The sequence below is a fragment of the Thermomyces dupontii genome (assembly GCF_041956625.1).
Source record: "Thermomyces dupontii strain NRRL 2155 unplaced genomic scaffold VTN31scaffold_1, whole genome shotgun sequence".
In the NCBI taxonomy this organism is placed as follows: domain Eukaryota; kingdom Fungi; phylum Ascomycota; class Eurotiomycetes; order Eurotiales; family Trichocomaceae; genus Thermomyces; species Thermomyces dupontii.
Genome location: NW_027192307.1, coordinates 2,314,424 through 2,335,579, shown reverse-complemented (window position 1 = coordinate 2,335,579; position 21,156 = coordinate 2,314,424). Strand labels below are relative to the sequence as shown.

General features: G+C 54.9%; 9 protein-coding genes across 9 annotated transcripts; 3 read left to right on the top strand and 6 right to left on the bottom strand.

The window, feature by feature from the left end:
• Positions 1 to 3,874: 3,874 nt before the first annotated feature.
• VTN31DRAFT_874 (uncharacterized protein) lies at positions 3,875 to 6,893 on the top strand (the record flags this gene model as incomplete). The annotated part of the gene is made up of 2 exons (XM_069408426.1): positions 3,875 to 3,892; positions 4,056 to 6,893. 2 exons carry the CDS (start codon positions 3,875 to 3,877, stop codon positions 6,891 to 6,893), a joined length of 2,856 nt encoding a protein of 951 aa, XP_069263730.1.
• Positions 6,894 to 7,524: 631 nt separating this feature from the next.
• VTN31DRAFT_873 (uncharacterized protein) lies at positions 7,525 to 9,561 on the bottom strand (the record flags this gene model as incomplete). Its single annotated transcript, XM_069408425.1, has 4 exons — positions 7,525 to 7,623; positions 7,714 to 7,798; positions 7,857 to 9,092; positions 9,188 to 9,561. 4 exons carry the CDS (start codon positions 9,559 to 9,561, stop codon positions 7,525 to 7,527), a joined length of 1,794 nt encoding a protein of 597 aa, XP_069263729.1.
• A 695-nt stretch (positions 9,562 to 10,256) lies between these two features.
• On the bottom strand, positions 10,257 to 11,424 carry VTN31DRAFT_872 (uncharacterized protein; the record flags this gene model as incomplete). The annotated part of the gene is made up of 6 exons (XM_069408424.1): positions 10,257 to 10,277; positions 10,335 to 10,599; positions 10,658 to 11,007; positions 11,059 to 11,194; positions 11,253 to 11,289; positions 11,349 to 11,424. The coding sequence occupies 6 exons, from the start codon at positions 11,422 to 11,424 to the stop codon at positions 10,257 to 10,259; spliced, it is 885 nt and encodes a 294-aa protein (XP_069263728.1).
• A 1,048-nt stretch (positions 11,425 to 12,472) lies between these two features.
• Positions 12,473 to 13,330, bottom strand: VTN31DRAFT_871 (uncharacterized protein; the record flags this gene model as incomplete). Its single annotated transcript, XM_069408423.1, has 1 exon — positions 12,473 to 13,330. The coding sequence occupies one exon, from the start codon at positions 13,328 to 13,330 to the stop codon at positions 12,473 to 12,475; it is 858 nt and encodes a 285-aa protein (XP_069263727.1).
• A 694-nt stretch (positions 13,331 to 14,024) lies between these two features.
• VTN31DRAFT_870 (uncharacterized protein) lies at positions 14,025 to 15,011 on the bottom strand (the record flags this gene model as incomplete). Its single annotated transcript, XM_069408422.1, has 2 exons — positions 14,025 to 14,849; positions 14,898 to 15,011. The coding sequence occupies 2 exons, from the start codon at positions 15,009 to 15,011 to the stop codon at positions 14,025 to 14,027; spliced, it is 939 nt and encodes a 312-aa protein (XP_069263726.1).
• A 446-nt stretch (positions 15,012 to 15,457) lies between these two features.
• VTN31DRAFT_869 (uncharacterized protein) lies at positions 15,458 to 16,683 on the top strand (the record flags this gene model as incomplete). Its single annotated transcript, XM_069408420.1, has 6 exons — positions 15,458 to 15,460; positions 15,509 to 15,547; positions 15,600 to 15,715; positions 15,790 to 15,820; positions 15,887 to 16,293; positions 16,359 to 16,683. The coding sequence occupies 6 exons, from the start codon at positions 15,458 to 15,460 to the stop codon at positions 16,681 to 16,683; spliced, it is 921 nt and encodes a 306-aa protein (XP_069263725.1).
• Positions 16,684 to 16,812: 129 nt separating this feature from the next.
• On the bottom strand, positions 16,813 to 18,572 carry VTN31DRAFT_868 (uncharacterized protein; the record flags this gene model as incomplete). Its single annotated transcript, XM_069408419.1, has 3 exons — positions 16,813 to 17,977; positions 18,040 to 18,336; positions 18,409 to 18,572. The coding sequence occupies 3 exons, from the start codon at positions 18,570 to 18,572 to the stop codon at positions 16,813 to 16,815; spliced, it is 1,626 nt and encodes a 541-aa protein (XP_069263724.1).
• A 427-nt stretch (positions 18,573 to 18,999) lies between these two features.
• VTN31DRAFT_867 (uncharacterized protein) lies at positions 19,000 to 20,369 on the top strand (the record flags this gene model as incomplete). Its single annotated transcript, XM_069408418.1, has 3 exons — positions 19,000 to 19,581; positions 19,665 to 19,890; positions 19,957 to 20,369. The coding sequence occupies 3 exons, from the start codon at positions 19,000 to 19,002 to the stop codon at positions 20,367 to 20,369; spliced, it is 1,221 nt and encodes a 406-aa protein (XP_069263723.1).
• A 109-nt stretch (positions 20,370 to 20,478) lies between these two features.
• On the bottom strand, positions 20,479 to 21,040 carry VTN31DRAFT_866 (uncharacterized protein; the record flags this gene model as incomplete). Its single annotated transcript, XM_069408417.1, has 4 exons — positions 20,479 to 20,508; positions 20,581 to 20,747; positions 20,839 to 20,894; positions 20,964 to 21,040. The coding sequence occupies 4 exons, from the start codon at positions 21,038 to 21,040 to the stop codon at positions 20,479 to 20,481; spliced, it is 330 nt and encodes a 109-aa protein (XP_069263722.1).
• Between the last annotated feature and the right edge of the window lie 116 nt (positions 21,041 to 21,156).

Here is a 21,156-nt window from a genome sequence, read left to right as displayed (position 1 = left end):
CTTCTTACTTACGGACAGTACTATTGACATCATGATGCTGAAGAGTGGACAGGCTATTACTTGGGGAATGCCAAACATGTGTTGATACTTTGTGATCAGCGCCGCTTCTAAATGTCGCCCGCTGGGCGTGAAATCTGGATAGAGAGCCAGAGTTCAACGCGGGTGTCCCAATGAAGCAAAAGACAAGCTCACAATCGCTAAAGACTGGCACATCCCATGAGTCGTAAGGGATACGTCTCCGCTGCCCTTGAAGTGTCAAGCTCGACGGGGTGCGAGCTCGGATCTTACTGTGGCCCCGGGATCGGACCGGGTGCAGGGCTACCGCGCCGGTGGCGGCGTTGTATTTGTAGAAAAGCGGTAGATCAGGTTTGGGGTCAGATACGCGGAGAACGTAAAATTGCTATCGGGAATCTTTTAGTAGATGGACTCGCAGGCCATTCACCGGACGCTGAGCTGGTCGACGGCGTAGTTGTACTCGAGATACATCGCAGCTGGCTTGTCAAGAGGAGTACTACAGTCGAAGAAGAGATGAGCCACGGTCTTGTGGTCGAAAGTCTGGGAGGGATAAATGACGCAGCTGTTCACGGCATGACCAGCCGGCCGCGGCAGGTGAACAATCCTCGTCTCAAGCAGCTGCCCGTCCTCGTCGTCCACTTGGTTTGACATCCAGCTAGGAACTCTGGAGGCTGTCTCCCAGAGAATCTCGAACGCCACAAGGATGTTCCCAATCGTATCCACATGGAACAGTCTGAGATTTGCAAAGATGCGAAATCTCTTGAACTTGATTTGAGCTCAAATCCCAAGCGTAGATTGGAGAAATTTCTCCATGTGCACGAGAGAGATGACCTTGTTCTTGACAACTGAATACAGGCCGTGTGTGCCAGGAATTGGTTGAACGAGGTTTTGTATGTACATCCCACGCCGCCACCAAGCGATGCAAGCCCATCCTAGTTGCAACAATCAAGTGTTAGTAGTAAACAACAGTCAGTGATATCTAATAGTTACTACTTATGTTCTGAGCAATTCCATAACGTTGTCCCGATCAGATAGCTTGTTGGAATCGGCAGATCATCTTTGCTGCTAGGACAAGTCCACCTCTCAACAGTCTCAACATTTAGACTCTACCGCCTTGTCACTTCAGCCTTCATTGTTCCCTTCCTATTCCTACAACGTTTTGTGCGGGAGGCTCACGCCTGAATTTTTTCCAAAATTAGGGTTATGCTCACAGCAAGGCCCGTTGGAATGCCTTAGGGTTGGATGGAAATCACCAACAGGATTTAATCCAGAATAGAGTGCTTTCGGCCGCAAAAGCAAATATCACTAACGTTAATACTTGAGTACTTATTATTTTCCATTTTGATAGAATTCATGGGAAATTGAAAACTGCAAACACCAAATAGTACGGAGTACATTATCGAAATGCTTCACCGATCCAGCTCAGGGTGAAGGTGGGAGTTAATGCAGGGTTCATCCTGTTCAGATCGTGCGAGGGGCTCTCATTTGCTGGATTCTAAAAATTGTTCTGACACGGTCTTACTATGACTTCTATCACTGCAGTCAGGGATGGCAATGCCAGGTCGCAAGGACGGAGGGTGTTCTCAAAAAAACTCTCCTTCCTACATGCGCTGTCGCAGAACGCTCTAGATTGATTCTCTGACGGATGCTGCTACGACTCGCTGATACAGTTTGAGCGGCAGATGGCAGGAGCCACTGATTAGTGACATAAACTCCAGCCAGATTCAGATTCTGTCTGGATCATTATTGATGTTCTATTGACCTCCCTTGCTGCTCAGGATTCGTTTATTATTGTCGAATGTCATATAAACAAACCGATTCGCGATAGGTGTCTTCAGGAACAAGGTTGCATGCAGCCAACGAGAAACGAGCTTCGAGATCTGGAGGAGCTTCGATAGGACCACGAAGCCACGATCTCGGTGCTAACCTTAGGCCGTTTCGAAAAAAATCCTGGCAAATTGGGCAATCAAGACAGCGATACTTGCAATGGCAGGGCCAATGATGTTGAGATAGTTTGGTTTCATCATGCAAAGCACGCATGATGCATATGCGGATAATCGCAGGCTCAATGCGCGTTTCCACTTAGACAGTCCCTCAAGGGGAAGAACGTGTCGAGTCGTAAACACCATGGGAGAGAACTAACCTACCGAACTAAATAAGGTGTGATATACAACTGGAGATCGAGCCGCCACGGGTCGAGCTCTGTGCGGCTCAATTGTCTGTTCCTCGGTTATTCTTTTCAGGTACGATCTGAAAGCCTCCACAAGCAATTCGACAGGGCCCCCAGCAATGAGCAACGATTCGCTGCAGAAGGCCGACGGAGTTTATTAGTAGGACGAAGTGCCGTGCCGCTGTGGCAGGATTTGGTGTCATTCAGGTGCTTCGGAGCCTTGCGGCAATACCTAGTACTGTGTCCCTGCCTCGTCGAGTGTACCCTGTCCTTGGTCGTTAAAGTAAGTTCCAACAGCATTTCATGATTAATTCTGTACAGAAATAAATCGGAGAGTTTTTCAGGCAGATTGCTCGAATTGAGGGCTTGCGAGGTGGAAATCCTCGAGGGCAGATGAATGGCGGAGCTGAGATGATTGAGAGCTGTGACAACAGCTGTGATTGGTGAATACTATCAACCAATTAAAAGCCTTAGTCACATTTGTTGTGAGGAAGGGCTAGTTAACCTAATACGGTATGGCTTAGTATTGTTTGCTTGGGAATGGATCCTCGATCTGTCAGCCCTACAAAAATGCTCGTATTTCTTCGTGGGGTACTCCGTACGGTGTACGAGTCCCCAGGCAGTCCTTTGATCCCTTCCTGACACTCCGGGAACTGAGGCGGTTTTGGTGAAGGGTATTACTGCTAGGTGATCGTATGTACTTCACAGTCGGATGGTCTTGACTCTGCAGTCACCTACTGGAATACGTACATACAGTACTTAGTCTCTTGTCCACCATGGTCGATCAGACGCCAGGGCGAGTTGGACTATTGATCACAGTTGACAATAATTGGAACTTCCACGTTGATCCTGGGATCCAGGAGGGCATTCTTCCTTGATTCCTTCTTAAGTGACAGATTGAGAAACTGAAATAACTACCTATGTACCGACCTAGGTACATAGGGTGATCTACATATTTCCCCGTCGGTATGGCATCAAAAATTGAATCTTCGCTCAAGCTGGTGCAAAGCAGAGCTCCGCCTTGATCGGCCTGCCAAAACCTTGGATTGACTCTGACCATGTTGAGGACTTGGTTTAAGGCTAACCTTCTTTGAGGGAAAAAAGAAACGAGCAAGGATCACTAACTTAGTCTGATGAAAATGAGATTGTGATGTTGGTGCTGATCGATAGTTAGGCCTACAGAGTACATACTACTTTTTGTTATTGTTGCTGATCGCGGCTTAGTCAGATCAGTACGGCTGATCGGGCCCTGGTGTGTTGTTTCCGTTCACGCCGCCGCGCTGTAAGCTCCGACTCTGTTGTTCATGATCTCCTCCATTTTCATTGCTGACCTGTTCCTCTCTTTCGTCTGGACAATCGCATGGCAGCTTCATAATGACCCGCCTCTAACCCTGTCCTCTTCCCTATCGCTGTTCTCAACCTCCTCCTCCATTGCACCCACGACTCTTCCAGTGTACTCCGCGTTCACCTGCGACTGCCGATCACAACACGACACCCTCATTCCCCAAAACCCTTGTTTGTCCACCAGTTTCTGCGTCGGCGCTGGGAGTCGATGGCACCGTAGCCTCAAGCAGAGCCGTGGACCTGGTCGCCGCCGCAGCCACCATGAGGAGAACCGCTAGTGGGCGCCGTTGAGACTGGGACGACCATAACAGCGTGACGTGCGTTCTGGCGTTCCTGCTTGCCGCTATGGAGCATATCTCCACTGTAAGTGCGCTCCTTCCTTCTAGCGCTCCTTCCTTCTGGATGCGATCCTGCCTCTCTCCATTTGCGCCTTCCTCTTCTTGCCTGCTCCTCCAACGCGCGCCCAATTCTGGCAACCGCCCTCCTTCCTCCAGAGCACTACTTGCTGACATAAGGCTTGCTGCAGTTGTGTGCCCTCAGCACTGTCGGTATTGCCGCATCGGGCTTTGCTCTGGCCCGGCCAGACAATCCCTCGCGCTCTGCGACCGCCGCGGCTCGCCGAAGCACCACCTCCCATGGTCTCCCGCCCCTGTCCATCAGCTCATCCCGCTTCGGAGACACCCGCTCAGACCTGCCCACCCCAACATCGGCCGTGGCGTCCAGTTCCCAGAGCACAGGCCTGTCTCACTCCGGGATTGCAGAGCGGCGCAGGGACCGGCGTCGACGCCGGGCATACACCAATCCATCCAACCGGCTGTCAGACTTGTCCCACCAGGAGAGTGCTCTGACCAGTGGCCGTCCGTCCTCCTCGTGGCGGCGGCGGCTCTCATTGATTTCGTCGTCGCACGACCGACCACCCTCTCGCGCCCGGCCGACGTCGGCGCATGGTACGTTTCCACCCGCGGAGACTGCCCTCAAGTCCCCGAACAAGCTGGTAAAGCGGGCGACTTCGCAGCATGGTAACGTGTCTTTTGAAGGCAATCGGCCCCGAACCATGTCAACTTTCAGCCTTCGCCGCCCGGCCACGAGCCATCAGCGAGACGCCGAATTGGAGCAGCGAGTCGCTGCGGACAGGGACAAGCGCTGGGATATGCCATTGAGCGCGCGCCTGCCAGATACCGATGCTAAGGACACGGTCTGGCAGCCTTACTTTCGTTCCCGGCACAACTCGGAGACGAGGCATACTATCCGGCCGCCGGACCCGTTCTTGTCCCGGCATCCGGTTGACTATCCTACCTTGATGCTCTCTACCTCGATCAATTCCCCAGTTGACACACCTCTTTACACGCCGTCTTCCCTTCCGTCAGAATTCCCCCGAACGTTCCCTTCACATGACGCCAATCCTGAGCAGGCACAAGACTTACCGTCAACTGACAACCCCCCTTCACCTCGCTCTCCTTCGCACCGGGAAGATACCGGCCTAGACCCGCAGGTGGAACCTCTCAGGCCCAGAGACGTAGATCGCCCCTTGGAGAGCATGCGAACCCAGGACAGGCGGCACGCATCAAATCCATTGCCGCCGTCCTCGCCAATGTATCCTCCTCGGCTTCGGAGAAAGAGAAATTTCAGCGACTCTACCGCATTGCGTCGGCCTCTGACCGCACCCAATGGCGAGCTGGTCGAATTGCTGTCGCAGCCTCAGGAATCAGGTCCGAATGGCCTAAGCCCGTGGATCTCGGGGCACGGACGGACTGCTTCGGTAAATCCGAACACCAGTCAACAGTCGTCCAATGCCACACCGCCATCGGTCATTCGCTATGCGCGAGTCAAACGACCTTCGGTGACGACGTCGGATCGGGCCTCGACCGCGATTGGATCAGATGACACGCGCATTTTCACGTCAGGAGACGAAGATGACAAGAGCGACTCGGTCTTTGACTCGTTTCGTACGCGTATCAGTTCCAGCAGCATTCCAAAACACCGCGGTCCTAAAATCGAGACCATATTCCACGATTTCTTGGACGACGACGATAATTTGGACAATGATCATGCCATAGACAGCATCGGATCGGATCAAGATTGGTCGGCCACGCAGGCAACATCGCGGTCGTCGACGTCGAGCAGTGACTTTTTCAACGACTCCTGCAATGCCCAAGGCGACCATTTCTCCGCGAAACAATCGGATGCAGCATCGACACCGTCCCCTCAGCGCGTCAGTAAAGACACTTCTCAGGAGGAACCACTCCCGAGCCCAACCCTGTCCGGGTTCGAGGTCGAACAGAACAATTTTGGCGGTCGTAAAACGTCGGGGACAGCTGCGGCAAGTGAACAGAATCTGGCCCGCAAGACATCGAATCTTGGGACCAAACCAAGCGTGTTTGACTGGTCTGAGCAGCCTTGGGCAGAACGAGATCATCCGGACACGCAACATCGGCCAAGCACTGTTGACGGGAAGCAAGCCATGGGATTCCGAAGTAACCGGGTAGCCCTCCGGAAACCGCCATCGTCTGTTCATTTGCGTAGTCAGAGTGTTCCTGTTTCGCGAGAGCTTGCACCCATGACAGGCGGTAGGCGTGGGTTTGGCACCTGGGGTTTGGGACATAAAGGCGCCACGGAGGACTGGGACGGAGACTTTGAATTTGGCGATTCCGATAGCAATTCCGAGTCTGGAGGGGGTACTGGCGAGAAATCGGCAAACACGCGCACGGTCAAGGTGCCGCAGGCAATAATGGAACGACAGGCGAGCGTGCATGGGCAGTACGGGCAAGTGCAGGAGCTGACACTGCTGGTGGAGGAACTCCGGCGGCTCCGTTTGCAAGGGAACAAACTACAGGTGGTGCATGGCCCTTCATACGAGCTTTGGAAGGAGGCGGAGGGGATTGTGAACCTGGCGACGTTTGACGAGGACGAGAACAACTTGTCTCCGCTCTCGCCATCGTCTCGAAGCAGCTTGGAGGATTATTTTGAAACAACCCCGTCGCCACCACACAAGAACCGAAAGCGTGCGGATAGTGAGGTGCGGCGACCGCCTCTCTCGGTGTGGGCGAATCCAGGACAAACACCCCCTCCTGGTCGTCGGGAACGCCGGGATTCGTCTGCGAAAGCCAAATCGGTGCTGGAGACGATTTATCAGCAGCGCGAATCCACGAACGGGTACTCGCCGTCGCAGCAGAAGGTGGCGTTTGACACCCAGTCCCTGCGGGATCTCGTTGTCCGCGCCGGGGTTGTAACGCGAGCATTGAAAGAGGTCATTCGACGAGCAGAGGACGTCAATGTGGCTGACGACTCTCCGAATTCTTCTCCTCCGCCGGCACACAGGGATCCTCCGTTTCGTCGAATCTTTGACCAGACTCCGGAACCATGACATGACTCTGAATGAAGGTCTGGATCGGATATGATGATGACACGTCGGCAAACTCCCTCGTTTTCTTTCTCACTTCCTTTCGTTCGATATCCATTCCTTTGCGTGCACTCTGATGTTTTGGGCCATGGCATAGACGGGATCAAAAGCTGTCACTTCCTTCGCAGGAGGTTTGATCTTTCTGTTCGAGCGACGCTCGTTGTCAAAGAGTTAAAGACTCTTTTACAACCCCTGGGTTTCCTCCATTTTTTCCTGTTTCTGTCGTCTACTTGTTTTCACGGGCGAATGCTTTTTTTGTCTGGCCAGGGCGTATGATGATTCTTGATTGATGGATGGGCTGGAATGGGATGGGATGGGACCAATGTTACGAGTATTACTATTGACATTCCATTACTGATGGTTATTGAAGCTACGTGTATCAAATCGTGGCATTAATGATACGACATGCAAAAGAGGAATCATCGCTCGATGGACCCGAACGGCTACGGTACATGTACACCGAAGAATGGACAATCAACGCCAGAACCAAACCCTGACCCCATTCAATCATCACATAGAACACCGCCATTGCAAAAGGAAAAAAAAGGACACCCTCTCTCAACAAGTCAAAGAAAGAGAGAGAGAGAGACAGAGATCATCGACCCAGCGGAACATCATGTCGATGCAAATCCTTGGACCACTCCGGAAGAATCCGATCCCGTTCGTAGAGAAAGCCGCAATTATGGCAGAGTGTCTACAACGAAAAAAAAAACGCGCGGTTAGCATTGTCGTTCGTCTTGTCAATTGAGGAGATTTTGTGGGGAAAGGGAAGGTTTTGACCAACCTTTGGTCCAGCAGGACCATCCCGGACATTCCACACGGCTGAGCCCCAGACCTGACAGTTTGAACAGCGCCAGGATTGGCGTTCCCTATTGTTTTTTTTAGTGTTAATGTAGACAAGAGGGAAAAGGAAGTAATGGAACGTACCAGTCGGTAAGCTGCCCGCCGCCACCGCCGTAGCCCGAGGTATCCGGTGTTCCCCGAGCACCCGGCGTTGCGGCGGACGGGCTGAGACTACGAAGGCGGCGCTTTCGGCGGGTTGTGCGGCCGGCGGCGTGATGGTGGTAATCATCGTCCTGCTGCTGTTGCTGCTGGGCCAAGCCGGCGGTCGACGAGAAGCGGGCGGTTTCGCGGCGAAGGCGACGGATTTGCCGCTCGCGGTCTCCCTCGCGCTTCTCGATTTCTTCCTTGGATAGGGTTTCGACCTTGGGTTCCCACTCGTCGGCGAGGGTGTCCGGGTCGTATCGCCAGCCGGCCTCGGCGCCGTTGGCGGCCATGTTGTCGATTTCGGGCCCGTAAGATGACGTGTATGCGCCGCTGGTTACCACCATCGCGCCGCTCTCGCACACCTCCTTTTTCAGCTTCAGCACCGCCTCGTAGATCCCGTGCGCAATTGCGCCCGCCCATTCCCCCGGAAGGCCCAGGTCCGCACATGTCACCCGCGCAAACTCCTCCGCCACCCCCGGCGGATGCAGCAGCGACCACTCGAACTTGTCCGTGTACAGTTTGTTCTGGAGGTTGATGTTGAGGTTGATGATGCACCGGTACGTGTCGTCCGGGTTCAGCGTGGGGTCGTCTCCCTCATCATCTACCACGAGCGACGCGTTGGCCACCGTCGTCGCTCCTTGTTGCGGACCTGTCGAGCTTTCTGGCGTCGCGACGGCCGTGGTCGTGGCCGTGGATGTGACCGCCGCCGCCGCTGCTGCTGGAGTTGTCGAGACGGCCCTCGATGTCCTCCCGCCGGTTCCCGCTGCTGATCCCGTTGTAGCTGTTGGACCCGGTTGCTTCCCGTGCGAGCTCTGGAAGAGATCGTGCAGCGCCACGCCCGCATACTCCTCCAACTGCTGGCGGATCTGCGTGCTGATGGCCTGCGCCGTCGCCTGCGCGTTCGGTAGGTCCAGGTCCCGCACGAACGTCGTCGCAAACTCCTCTGGCGTCGACAGCGCCTCGTGCAGGTTCCACAAAAACGTGTCTTTGATGCGATACGCCGGGACCGGGTCCGGCTTCCGGTACGCCGGGAGCGTCGCGTTCACTCCCGGATCCGTTGCCATCCGGGGCAGCGGGAACGGCTCCGCCGGTTGGTGCGCGGGGACCTCCAGGTCAATCCGGATGGGAATGAGCGTCAGCGGCAATTGCGACTGGATGTACAGCTGTTCGGCACAGCTGGCCGCAGAGCAGGACAGCAAATCAGTACCCCTGGTTCGATCCTGGGGGGACGGGCGAAAAAGGTGTTCCCCCCAGACAAACATCATACTTACAGTGGTCTGACCAATCGCTTCACCATCCAGTCTCGAAATATCCCCTGCACCTCCACCGGCCTGTCGGTTTCCTTGCCCACTTTTTCTGAGAGCGGTACTCTGTCGGCCGCCGAGTCCTCTCTTCGACTTCGCAGCCCCGTTGGGCGGCGGGGGCCCTCGCTGTCGTCAAAATCGTCATCGTCAAACCCATCCTCGGCGTAATTGATCGCTGTCGTCCCGCGTTTTGTTGTCCGTGTTGCCCCCGGTTGCGTCGGCGGGATGACGGGAGTGAGGAGCGCGTTGGAGTAATGGCGCAGCCGGGGTGGGTAGGACGTGATGTAGCCCCGGACGGGAGACATCTTCCCCTCCTGCTTTTTCCGTCGTTCCTCCTGCATGTGTCGAGAGTCGCGGGGAATGTCAACGCATCGCTAGCTGGGTCGTACACCCGCCGTTCATCAGCAGCTTCGAGCTAGTAAGCTTTGAAGCCCTGGTGCTGAGATCTGGGCAAACGAAGGTCGCCGGCCGCAGAACAAACCCCCCACCTGGGCCTCAGTCGTGCGTTCGTACTTCTGAATAGTCCGTCTGATTGTAAAACTCCAAACTCCAACACAAACAACGATTTCCAGAGAAAAATGCGCTCAGAATTGACGTGATCACGGTTTTTGTCGCGTCTTTTTGCTCTGGCTCGGCGTGTGCCTATCCCTAGTTTGGCAAGTCACGTGAAAATAGTGGTGCATGCTCTGACCAATCAGCAATAATGCGGATAAGTCTCCGGCTGCGATTATGTAATGATCTCATTCTCAAGGTCATGTTCTTGACAAGTTCCCTGTCGCCAACGCATTGCTCAAAACATGAATGTAACTGTACTAGGTATATCGGTAGCCAAAATAAATACACTGACAGTGAGCATTTCCAAAGCGGACAAATAGTAATGACGCCATTCTTGCCCTGAAAGACAATGCGACCACAAGAGAAAAGGAAAAAAAAAAAAAAAAAAGACGAAGTCACGCTGAATGCTTGGGATATCCTGCAAGAACCAACGGATGAATCAATGCGTGACGGGGTCCAAAGCAATGCACCCAGTGCAGAACTATCGTAGCCCAATGACGCTCTAGGAACGCATCAGTAAAAGCAGTTCACTCGGGTATTGGAAATAGGATATGCATACCATTTCCAGTGTCCATACTCTCCGAATCCATACCTTGAGTTTGCCCTCAACTCCGGGCACGTTCTCCAGCTCGACGCCCTCCCACCAACATCGCCGAGCCGGCTTTCGCCAAAAGAGCAGCAATTTCTGCGCCATGCCCACGGATGCATTGTTGGAGAGGTCGCCCCTGATGTCTGTCCGGAGCTTGGCTAGGGCCAGGCTGCAAATGACAGCCTTGTTGGGCTCGGGTGCCCGGTGGCCCCATCTATCATCATGGTTGAAGCCACTGGAAGTCAAAAAGTTTAGCTGTTCTGTCAGTCAAGTCCTGCTGCACGAGGACTTACCCCGCGGTAAGCATCTCGATCAGATGCTGCTCCGTGCTGCCGGGCTCGTTACTTTTCCGCAAGCCCGAAAAGATTCCATCCTGCCCAAGGAGGATCTGGCCCGCCGCACGCTTGACTTTGATCATCTCAGCTTGGTCAATGTCAGGTCGCGGCGGGATTACGTAAAAGTCCAGGTCCTCCCGAAGTACGATGATGCCAGCGCGGTCTTGCAGCATGTCCCGCGTCGAGTTCTGGGATGAGTCGGCGGCATCTAGCTCCGGAGAGCCTGATGGCGACGGTGACGCTGACGGGATCGACTGCGCGACGACGCGGAAGAAGTCAAGCATGTACTGCAGCGAATTGGGGTCATACTACGAGGGTTAGCACTAAACTTATTCAATAGACCGATCCGATCGACTCACGTCTACCGAGTAAACTTCACCCTCGTGGAAGCCACCCATGTGCCCGTCTGGCAGCAAGCCATTCGGGAAGAGCGAGAGCAGCACAAACTCGGGTAACGTGAGGAGCTCATCGCGAGACAAGGTAAACCGAGTACCTCTGCGCGCATTCAGCCTGCATCCAGATATTCATTCCCCGACCCCGTGGCCCAACTCACCTCAGGTCAAGCGTGATATGCGACTCGCCATTCACATCTACAGACCCGCCCAGTAAGCATACACGGCTTGTAGAAATGGAGGACTGGGCAACATACCTCCCAATGTGTTGAGCGGCGCGCCGGCCTGCTGCACCTGGGTGATGATGCTGGCGGCACCCCCGGCGGCAGCCATGACGTAGGTGAATGCTTCTATCGGACTCGACCCTTCAGTGTACGGCGGCGGGGGCTCTCGATCGTCTGCAGATTTGCCTGACGATTCGCCCTTGCAATCACTGTCAAGCGCGGCCTTGGTATCCGCAACGACCGGGGGGGTGGGGAGCTGCTCCGAATCGTCGTCGTCGACAGCAGCAGTGGTTTTAGTCACCGCCGCCTTGAAACGGTTGGCAGGGGGTTCCGGAGCGGAGGACTCGTAGATGGACGAGAATGGCGGCGGGCCGGGAGAAGAAGCGCGGGACGAGGAAGAGGCGGAGGCGGAGGCGGAGGCGGGAGCGGAGACGGCGGCGGCAGCAACCTCGAAGAAGGGAGGCTGGGGTGGCGGAAGGTCGTAGGAACAGGAGTCCTCCGCGTCAGGAGCAAGGGGCGCCGTGGGAGGCGTGCCCACACGATAGGTCGGAGGCGTCGTCACGGCGGTGATTTAGGCTAATGATGGGATCATGAGTTTGGGGAACTGGGGTGTGGTTTGCGCGCGTGAAGTTGGGACGAGTTGGGGTTCGGTCTTGCTTTCGAGAATACTCTCTCCGTGGCCAGTTTGATTCGGACTGATCAAAGCGGAGCGACAGCCACGAGGCAGAGGATGCACTGAATCAGGGCGTGCGGCCGGAGATGAGGTCGATGTGGTCGGGCATCTGGACCAGCTGGTTGATGGTACTCGGGGCGTTGGCGTGTGACAGTATAATTACGATCTCGATAACCTGGGTAAATATCAGTTATACTATTTGCACACCCCTGCAGCCGATCAGGTCACTCTAGTACTATGAAAGAGATTTAGACCACCTCATGAGCATGCATTCAATTCTTTCATTGTGATTGTCAAGATCCTACCCTAATCACTCCCCAGGTCTCCAATTCCAACGCCATGAAATGCATACCCCGGCTTCCCATCTCTGAAATCATCTTCAATTATCACATCATTCTCGGCATCTTCCTCTGTTCGCCCCGCTGATCCAATGGCTCCTAGCACTCATTATCAGCGGAGTCCATCCCAGAAAATGACTCTCTGCTTACCGAACTAGCTCTCTTCTGCCGTCCAAGCGGTACCTCCCTCGACATCTGCTTCTTCTCATCGGAGGGGGGAGTTCGCACCCGCGGCGCCGCGCAGACGACATTACCGGATCCTCGGACTCGAATGCCCGCATCCACGTCCAAGTGCACCATGCGCGCGAGATTTTCCGCCGCGTGGGCTTTATTATTATTATCAGTAAGTTGTGGCAGCGCATCCCGCAGCGCGTCAGTGATGAGCCCCGCGAAGAACCCGTAGCGTGTCCGCTGGAAGGCATGGAGGTGGTTGAGCGCCTGCGCTGCGGACGTATGACTGTTTTGATTTTCATTGTTGTTTTCCTCACCCGCATTCTGCGAGGAAGTCTTGCTGCCACTGCGGCTGCTGTTGTCGGCGACGTTGACCGGTGGAATGGTGATGACATTCCGGTCGCCGATGATGCTGATTGAGGCGTCGATCTGGATGGTGATTGCGGCGTTTGTGTTGGGCGAGTCATCGCCACCGCAGTAGTCATCATCGTCGTCGACGGAGATACTGGCGTTGGCATTCTGTGCGCTTTGAATGAAGGGCGGCCGTGCGGCTGTTGTCGTCGTGGCCCTCGTTGGTGCCGCGACGTACAACGGCCGCTCGGACCCGGACCTGGTACGTTGGCGCTGAAGCTCCTGGAGGAGTAGAAGGAGCTTTTGATCGGGATGGGACAGGGGATCGGATGGTGGAAGCATCTCTGACGTCTAATACAAAAGCACCCACTCGTCACACAGATGTATACAGTAATGCTGGCACGGGTGAGCAAAGCAACAGCGACAGCATGCAGAAACTGCGGAAGCAGCGATATTTGGATGTTCTTAAATAGTACCAACATGCCCAGTCGACAATGATTCTACTTTATTATCACTCACTACATTCCCTCAACAGAGCATAACGACGCTGGCAAGCCGACCATTTTTGCCTTCTTTCATTGATTGAATCAGCCATCAATCTCAATAAGGCCAACGTTCCCGCTGCGCATTATGTGCAACACCAACCGCAATGCGAGCCGTGCACATGCAATCCCTGCAGCGAACAGATTTACCCTCCGGACACTTCCCCCATTGTCAGCTTGGACATGAATGGCTGCATCCGGAAAAGCGCCTGCGGAGACAATAGGTAGCACAGGGCTGAATGGGCGATTGATTTCCACTGGCGGGCATCAATAGGCCTGCATGAATAGGGTTGAAGTAGAGTCACGTGAACATATGGACATGCGCTGACTTTCTGATTCGACGGTGCTGGCTGGCAGGCCTGGTTTCATCATGCGAGATGTTCAATAAATGGCCTATTGAGAACCCCCAGTATATATATCAATGGCCTATTGCATCTATGAGGTTATCAATCTGGACTGGAAACCGCGCCGCCGTCACCACTCACCCTCCAGTCAATCATGATAGCGTCCCGGGTACCCCCGTCCACCAGGATGCAGCGGCTGCGGAGTCTACCGTAGTCAGCTGAACCGTCTATCGAACACTACGGCCATCTGACAGGTACAAAGAAAAAGAACTTGTTCACCCGTAGAGTTTCTACTGGGGACTGACTTCACGGAACTCATCGCCCTCGAGCTGCACCTCTCGGTCGCGGATCCGGCGCATCAGAGCAAAAAACTGGCTCTCCTTGAACTTTTGGCTCTGGTCGTGGCTGACCCTGTCGAGGATTCGCCCCGCAGTGCGCGCGAGTTCGTCCGGGTCATCCCGCCGAGGCTGGCCGTCTTCGGTCTTGTCGTCAATCAGGTCAGAGCCGATGCGAATTCGCTCCGCCGTTGACGGTCGTCTTTGCGTGGTATCTGTGCCGTGATCTTGAATTTCTGCCGCCTGCTCTTCTGATTCGCTTTGAGAACGTTGTTGTACTTCCAGTTGCCGCTTCATCTCCTGCTCGGCTTGATTGAAAGCCGCTTCGAATGCCGACTCGTCGAAGGCCTCTTGCTTCGTCTGAGGCTCGTTTTGGATGACGTTCTGCCCAGTCGGTACCATTCCCAATGGTGTCTGGTAGCTGAATGGAGATGATGGAAAGGCTCGATGGACTTGCTCATATCGTTGGTGTGCTTGTTGTTGTTGTTGTTGTTGCGAAACCATTTTCTCCTGTTGAATAAACTCACTCTGCCAGCCTTGATTTGCTGCTGGCTGAAATTGTTGCTGCGGCATAGGTGCCGGCCCGGATATTTGTAGTTTCTGAAAGTCGGCCGCCCAGTCCGCGGCGTTGGCGGAGAACGCTTGTTGAGGAGCATGACTGGGAGGAGCGAAGGGACCGGGTTGTTGGAATTGGGGATTGGGATGATTCGTAAAACCCTGTTCGAATGCTTCGAATTCCGCATCCAAGGCGCCTGCATTGGGATTTTGTGATCGGAAGCCCTAAGTACTGTCAGTATGAATCCGTCTTGATCAGCGGCCAAAACAAACTTGAGCGGGAGATTGACGGTTCACCAGCCGGTCCTGCTGAAGCGTCCGATCAGCAGAGGTGTGCTTTTGGAGGTTTTGGAGCGGATTTGACGGGCCGCAGACAGCGTCGGCCATGATGACAGTCTTCCGGATGGTGGTGGCGAGGGACTAGACGGTTGACACCAGGCTCGGATATGTATCGGTCGAAAGAATCATATAGTATACAACGAGACAAACTCACAGATGAACGGATGAGATTGTGGCGGAAGATGAAGATCTAGAGCGATTCAAGAGTACAATGTCTTGGGTATTAGTATCGAACCGAGGTCAGTACAACTCTCCGCGGGGAATCGATAAGATAATCAATGTGAATGTTGCCTGAGGTTTCAGGCAGACAAGTTTCCTAAAAAGTAGGTACTCCGTACACGGTCTTGGCATCCATAGGTAGGTGCTTTTGGGTGAGCTGTCCTAAGTCTAGACAACCGCAGCACTCGCAGCAACGACTCTCAAGCGGAGGAAACAATTGGAGAGTCGTGTGAGTGTTTTGACACCGGACTAAGGTCTTTTTTAGAGTCGCAATCATGGTTAGTTTGTCGTTCCTTCTCTGCAAACACCGCTGACCATTCTACCAGGCGCAAGTCATCTCCAACTCCGGCCATGATGACATGATCGTAGGTCGATCAGAATCTTCCGGGGGACACTCGCTAAGAATGTACTATTCAGCACGATGCGAGCCTGGATTACTACGGCCGACGGCTCGCGACCTGTTCCTCCGACAAGACGATCAAGATCTTCGAGATTGAAGGGGAAACGCATCGACTGGTCGAGACATTAAAGGGGTATAACACCACTTGACAGGCAGATGAGGATTGCGATAGCGGGGAGTGAATTCGTAGCTGATATGGCTCTGCAGTCATGAAGGGGCAGTATGGTGTGTGGCATGGGTATGGCCGGTTGATGGCGGGATTTTTTCTTCTCTCTCAACTCGGCTAATCTCTGGCAATGTTTAGGCACACCCCAAATTCGGCACGATCCTCGCATCCTCGTCCTACGACGGCAAAGTTCTAATCTGGCGGGAGCAATCGTCCGGTGCGCCGACTGTCTCGGGCAGCTCGTGGAGTAAAGTCTTTGACTTTTCGCTGCACACCGCGTCCGTCAACATGGTGTCGTGGGCGCCGCACGAGAGCGGCTGCCTACTCGCCTGCGCCTCGTCGGACGGCAACGTCAGCGTGCTCGAGTTCCGCGATAACAGCTGGACGCATCAGCTCTTCCACGCGCACGGCATGGGCGTCAACGCCGTCAGCTGGGCTCCCGCCGCCGCACCGGGCAGTCTTGTCAGCGCGACGCCGGGGCAAGGGCAGCAGCGGAAGTTTGTCACGGGAGGGAGTGACAATCTGGTCAAGATCTGGGAATTCAGGTATTGCCTCACCCAACCCCCTGAAACTACTACCGAAGATATCGGCTGAAAAAATAGGGATACAGCCAAGAATCCAAAACCTACAACCCCGTGCAAACCCTCGAGGGCCACACGGACTGGGTCCGCGACGTGGCGTGGTCGCCCAGCATCCTGTCCAAGTCGTACATCGCGTCCGCGTCGCAGGACAAGACGGTGCGCATTTGGACGTCGGACGCCGCCACACCGGGCCAGTGGAACAGCACGGTGCTCGAGTTCGATGCCGTCGTCTGGCGCGTCAGCTGGAGTCTGAGCGGGAATATCCTGGCCGTGAGCGGCGCCGATAACAAGGTCACGCTGTGGAAGGAGAACCTCAAGGGGCAGTGGGAGAAGGTCAAGGATATCGAAGAATGAACGACTGTGTATGATTTGTTCTTTTTTCTCATTCTCCTAATACAAATCTTCTCTACACGTTCAAGGAAATTAGAAAATATAAATGAAATCGATTCAGACCATTAACTACGACTATCCAAAAAGCAAATGTCACCTGTTCTCCCGCTCTCGCCTCCGCCGCAGGCTCTCCTCCACGCCCCATCCATCACTCAGCAACCCCTTGACTTCCTCCAGGCCCATCCCGCTCATCTCCGGATAGATGAAATAGATGCACACCCAGCCAACCGCACAGACCGCCGCGTACGAGACAAACGTCCACCCGGGCGACAACAGCTCCATCATCGGCAGGAACGTCAGTCCAACGATGAAGTTGGACCCCCAGTTGGTCGCCGTTGCAAACGCAGAGCCCAGCGAGCGGACCGACAGCGGGAACAACTCCGACTGCTGCCACGGCACGTTGCCGAGACCCGTTGCGTACGCGGCCACGTAGAGCGTCATCGAGATGAGGATGACGATGGGCATTGACGAGTCGGCGGCGGCGTTGTCGTTGTCATCGCCGCCGCCGCCGCCGTTATCATCGGCACGACGGCCGATCTGGGGCGTGCCCGAGGGGATCTTCTCCAGACGGAAGAATGCCAGCGCGCAGCACATCAGCGCAACGACCATGAACGGGACCGAGTACAGCAAGATCCGGCGGCGGCCGATGCGGTCAATCACGGAGAACGCAAGCAGTGTGAAACAGAAATTTGTCACGGCGACAGTCAGCGAGGTCAGCGTTGGCGATGAAAAGTGCAGTGATGCGAAGATGGTCGCCGAAAAGTACATCAGGCTGTTGAACCCGCAGAGCTGCTGCAGACCTTGCAGCATCATGGCGATGATCAGCGCCCGCCGATTGCCGCCCACCCGCAGGAGCTCGGACAGCGTGTGCCACGAGCGCTGGTACCACGTCTCGTCCAATTTGGTGCCCATCTCCTCGCTTTCCTCCGCCACCTCGCGCTCGATATCCCGCAGCACCATCTTGGCGCGCTGTTCCGCGCGGCGGTTGCCACCAAAAATTCGAACCAAGACGGCCTTGGCTTCATCCGCACGGTCTGCCCGGACCAGCCAGCGCGCTGACTCGGGCAGGAAGAGGAGGATGCCCAGCTGGAACACCGTGGGCACCGTTCCCAGCCCGACCATCCATCTCCATCCTCCCGGCATGGTCGAGAACAGCCAGCCAATCACGTAGGCAACGACTTGGCCGCCGGTGATGAACAGACTGAGGATGGTGACCAGCCTTCCTCGGATCTCAGAGGGGGCCAGTTCCGAGATGTATCTGGTGTTGTCAGCAGGTTGTTCAGCCTTAGAATGACTCGGAGAGAACCACGGAACACGTACAAAGGAGAAACCATGCTGGCCGCACCCACCGCCAGACCAACGGCACTCCGGCCGGCGATCATGCCGGCGACGGTGGAGGTGTAGGCCATCAGCAAGGAGCCAAAGGCGAACAGGCCGTCTGCGACGAGGATCACATGTTTGCGTCCGGCGCGATCAGCGAGAACGCCGGCCAGAGGGCTCGCAACGAGTGCAAACAAACTGGTGCACGAGGTGATCAGGCTCTTGTCCAAAGTGGTCAGAGGGCGGTTGGAGAGGTCGGAGCCGATGGAAACGAGGGTCGCAGAGATGACGCCGGTGCTTTTGGTACAGTTCCTCAGGGTCAGCAAAGGAGAAGCACTCACAGTATAATATCCAGTTGGTTCTGCTCACTCGTATCCAAAAAGCAGACCGCTGAGACCGGCGGTGAAGGTCAGCGACCAGACGAACAGGGAGCCATGGGAGGGCTCGGGGGATTCGACTTCCTCCTGGAACTCGGCAGACTCTCTGAGAAGGGGGGCCTCGACGGCAGCACGGTCGTCAGACGCGTGAGCCATGGCGTGGGAGCTGGTGTTGAGAATGAGCCACGGCCATGGACAAGGATTAAGAATATGGATGGCTGACTCTTAGCCAAACTGGGTAATCATGAAGCTGGAAATCCGGGGAAGCAGAGCCGGCTTACTTAATGGTCTCACGGGATTTGGTGGATAATGACCTTACCTTTTTCGGAAATCTCCCAATCTAGTAACTCCGGCTAGGTTTGTACTTTTGGGGATTACTTTTTATTTCTTTCTTGAGTCGCTTCAGGGACAGAATCGATTGGGAGCTCAATGGAGATTGGGCATTGGTGATGGATTGATTGAATTGTCAGGCAGATTCGCGCGGACAACGACGAGCCTTGGTAATATTTAGAAGGGCAGTTACTCCGTACTGACCGATTGAACCGTGCCGGCGGCGATATCTCCCCAATGCCTGCAATCGACCATGCCCAAGTCCAGCCCCATTCTACGGGCTAGACGACAGCGCGTCCATGTGCTGCGCATTCTGATCGTGGCGCTCTTCGTGTTGCTCATCGATTACACACGTGTCCACCATGAGCTCTCCCATCCCGGATCATCGCGCAGCGAACCCTCAACGACAGCGAAGACAAACACCGACCGCATCTTCATAGCCAGCACCCACTGGAACAACGCCGCCATTCTGCGCTCTCACTGGAATGCCGCGATCCTCAACCTCACGAGGGCACTGGGCCCCGAGCGCGTCTTCGTCTCCGTCTACGAGAGTGGCAGCTGGGATGACAGCAAGGCGGCGCTGCGGGAGCTCGACGCGGAGCTGGAGCAGCGGGGAATCCCGCGCCGGATCGTGCTGGACAAGACCACGCACGAGGATGAGATCTCCCGACCCCCGGCAGGTACGGGGGAAGGGTGGGTCGACACACCACGAGGGAGGCGAGAGCTACGTCGGATTCCGTTTTTATCGAGGCAGCGGAATCTAAGTCTCCAGCCGCTGGAACGGTTGGAGCAGCGGTTTGATCGGATATTGTTTCTAAATGATGTGGTGTTTACTGTATGAGCAGTGTAGAGTCTCCTAAAATCTCAAGTAAAAGTTCTTGTCGCCGGAGGCTAACACCGCAAACCAAACAAAAACAGAATGAGGACTTTTTTGAACTCTTCGCAACAAACAATGGCGAATATGCGGCCGCATGCGCGCTCGACTTTGCGCACCCGCCGTTGTTCTACGATACCTTTGCCCTGCGCGACAGTGAAGGCCACGAGGCGGTGATGCAGACATGGCCATATTTTCGTGGACGGCAGTCACGAGAGGCGCTGCAGCGCGGGGAGGACGTTCCCGTGGCGAGCTGCTGGAACGGGATGGGTCAGTGAACTGTCTCCTACATCTCCTCCTCCCCCAGCTTGAGATGCAATGGACTAACCCCAGCAGTGATCATGGATGCCGCGCCATTCTACGACGAAGCGCACCCGCTGCGCTTCCGCGGCATTGCCGACAGTCTCGCGACGCGACACGTCGAAGGGTCAGAGTGCTGCCTGATCCATGCGGACAATCCAGTCAGCGCGCAGAAGGGCGTCTGGCTGAACCCGCGGGTGCGCGTGGGCTACAGCGGGAAGGCCTACGAGGCGGTACAAAACCAGCAGCGAGAAGGATCATACTCCCGCGTCTGGGAGAACCGTCTCCGACGATGGTTCACGACGGACCGGATCAAGGTCTGGCGCGTCATGCAGCGGGTGCGCGCATGGGAGGCCGAGGACCCGACAGGGTCGCGCGGGGAGAATGGGGAGTTCTGCCTGATCAATGAAATGCAAGTCATCGTTGCGAATGGATGGGCGCATGTTTGAACCATTTCGCCCGGTACTATCTATCTACTACCATCTACCGCAATCAGTCATTGGGGACAAAATGTACTTTCAAACTAATATATACTATATATATAAACCGTCGAGTGATTTACAGCGGTTGCCGAACAGCAGACTTGAACTACAATATTACATCCACATAAGCACAACATTCCATAGGTACCCAAAAAAAATCAAGAAAGAGAAAACTCACCGGCACAATCGTCGTCGCATCCAAATCCCACACCCCTTCCTTCGCATACACATCCTGCGACAACAGGTTGCGCACCTCCTCAATACTCTCCGCCTGGTAAATCGCCATGCTGCCCTTGAACGCCGGCGTCTCGCCCTCCACCGGGTGCCGGTCATTGAACATTGCGCCTAACCCAGAAACCCTCCATCAGAATCCAAATTGTACCCAGACCAATTGAAGACCCTTTTTTTTTTTTTTTGGGGTTAAAATGAAACCCACCGCCAGCAACAATTGTTCCATTCTCAATCAACGGCTTCAGGTTCGCCAGATGAGTTCTACAACCCTATGCTTAGTACCTAGCACGCCTACTACTTTGAGAGAAAAAGAGAGAGGGTAGTACATACGGACGAATCTCCAATCTCTTCTGCAGCGCGCCAGGCTTGTCCGGCACAATGCAGAGAAACTCCTTCTTCTGAGACATGATTGCTGACGATAGAAAGGTTCGTCGAGGGAGAGAGGAGAAAGAGGAGAAATGCAGGAATGAAGTCGACCAAGTGGGATTTAGAGGACGAGATCGGATCAAGTTCAGAGACATAT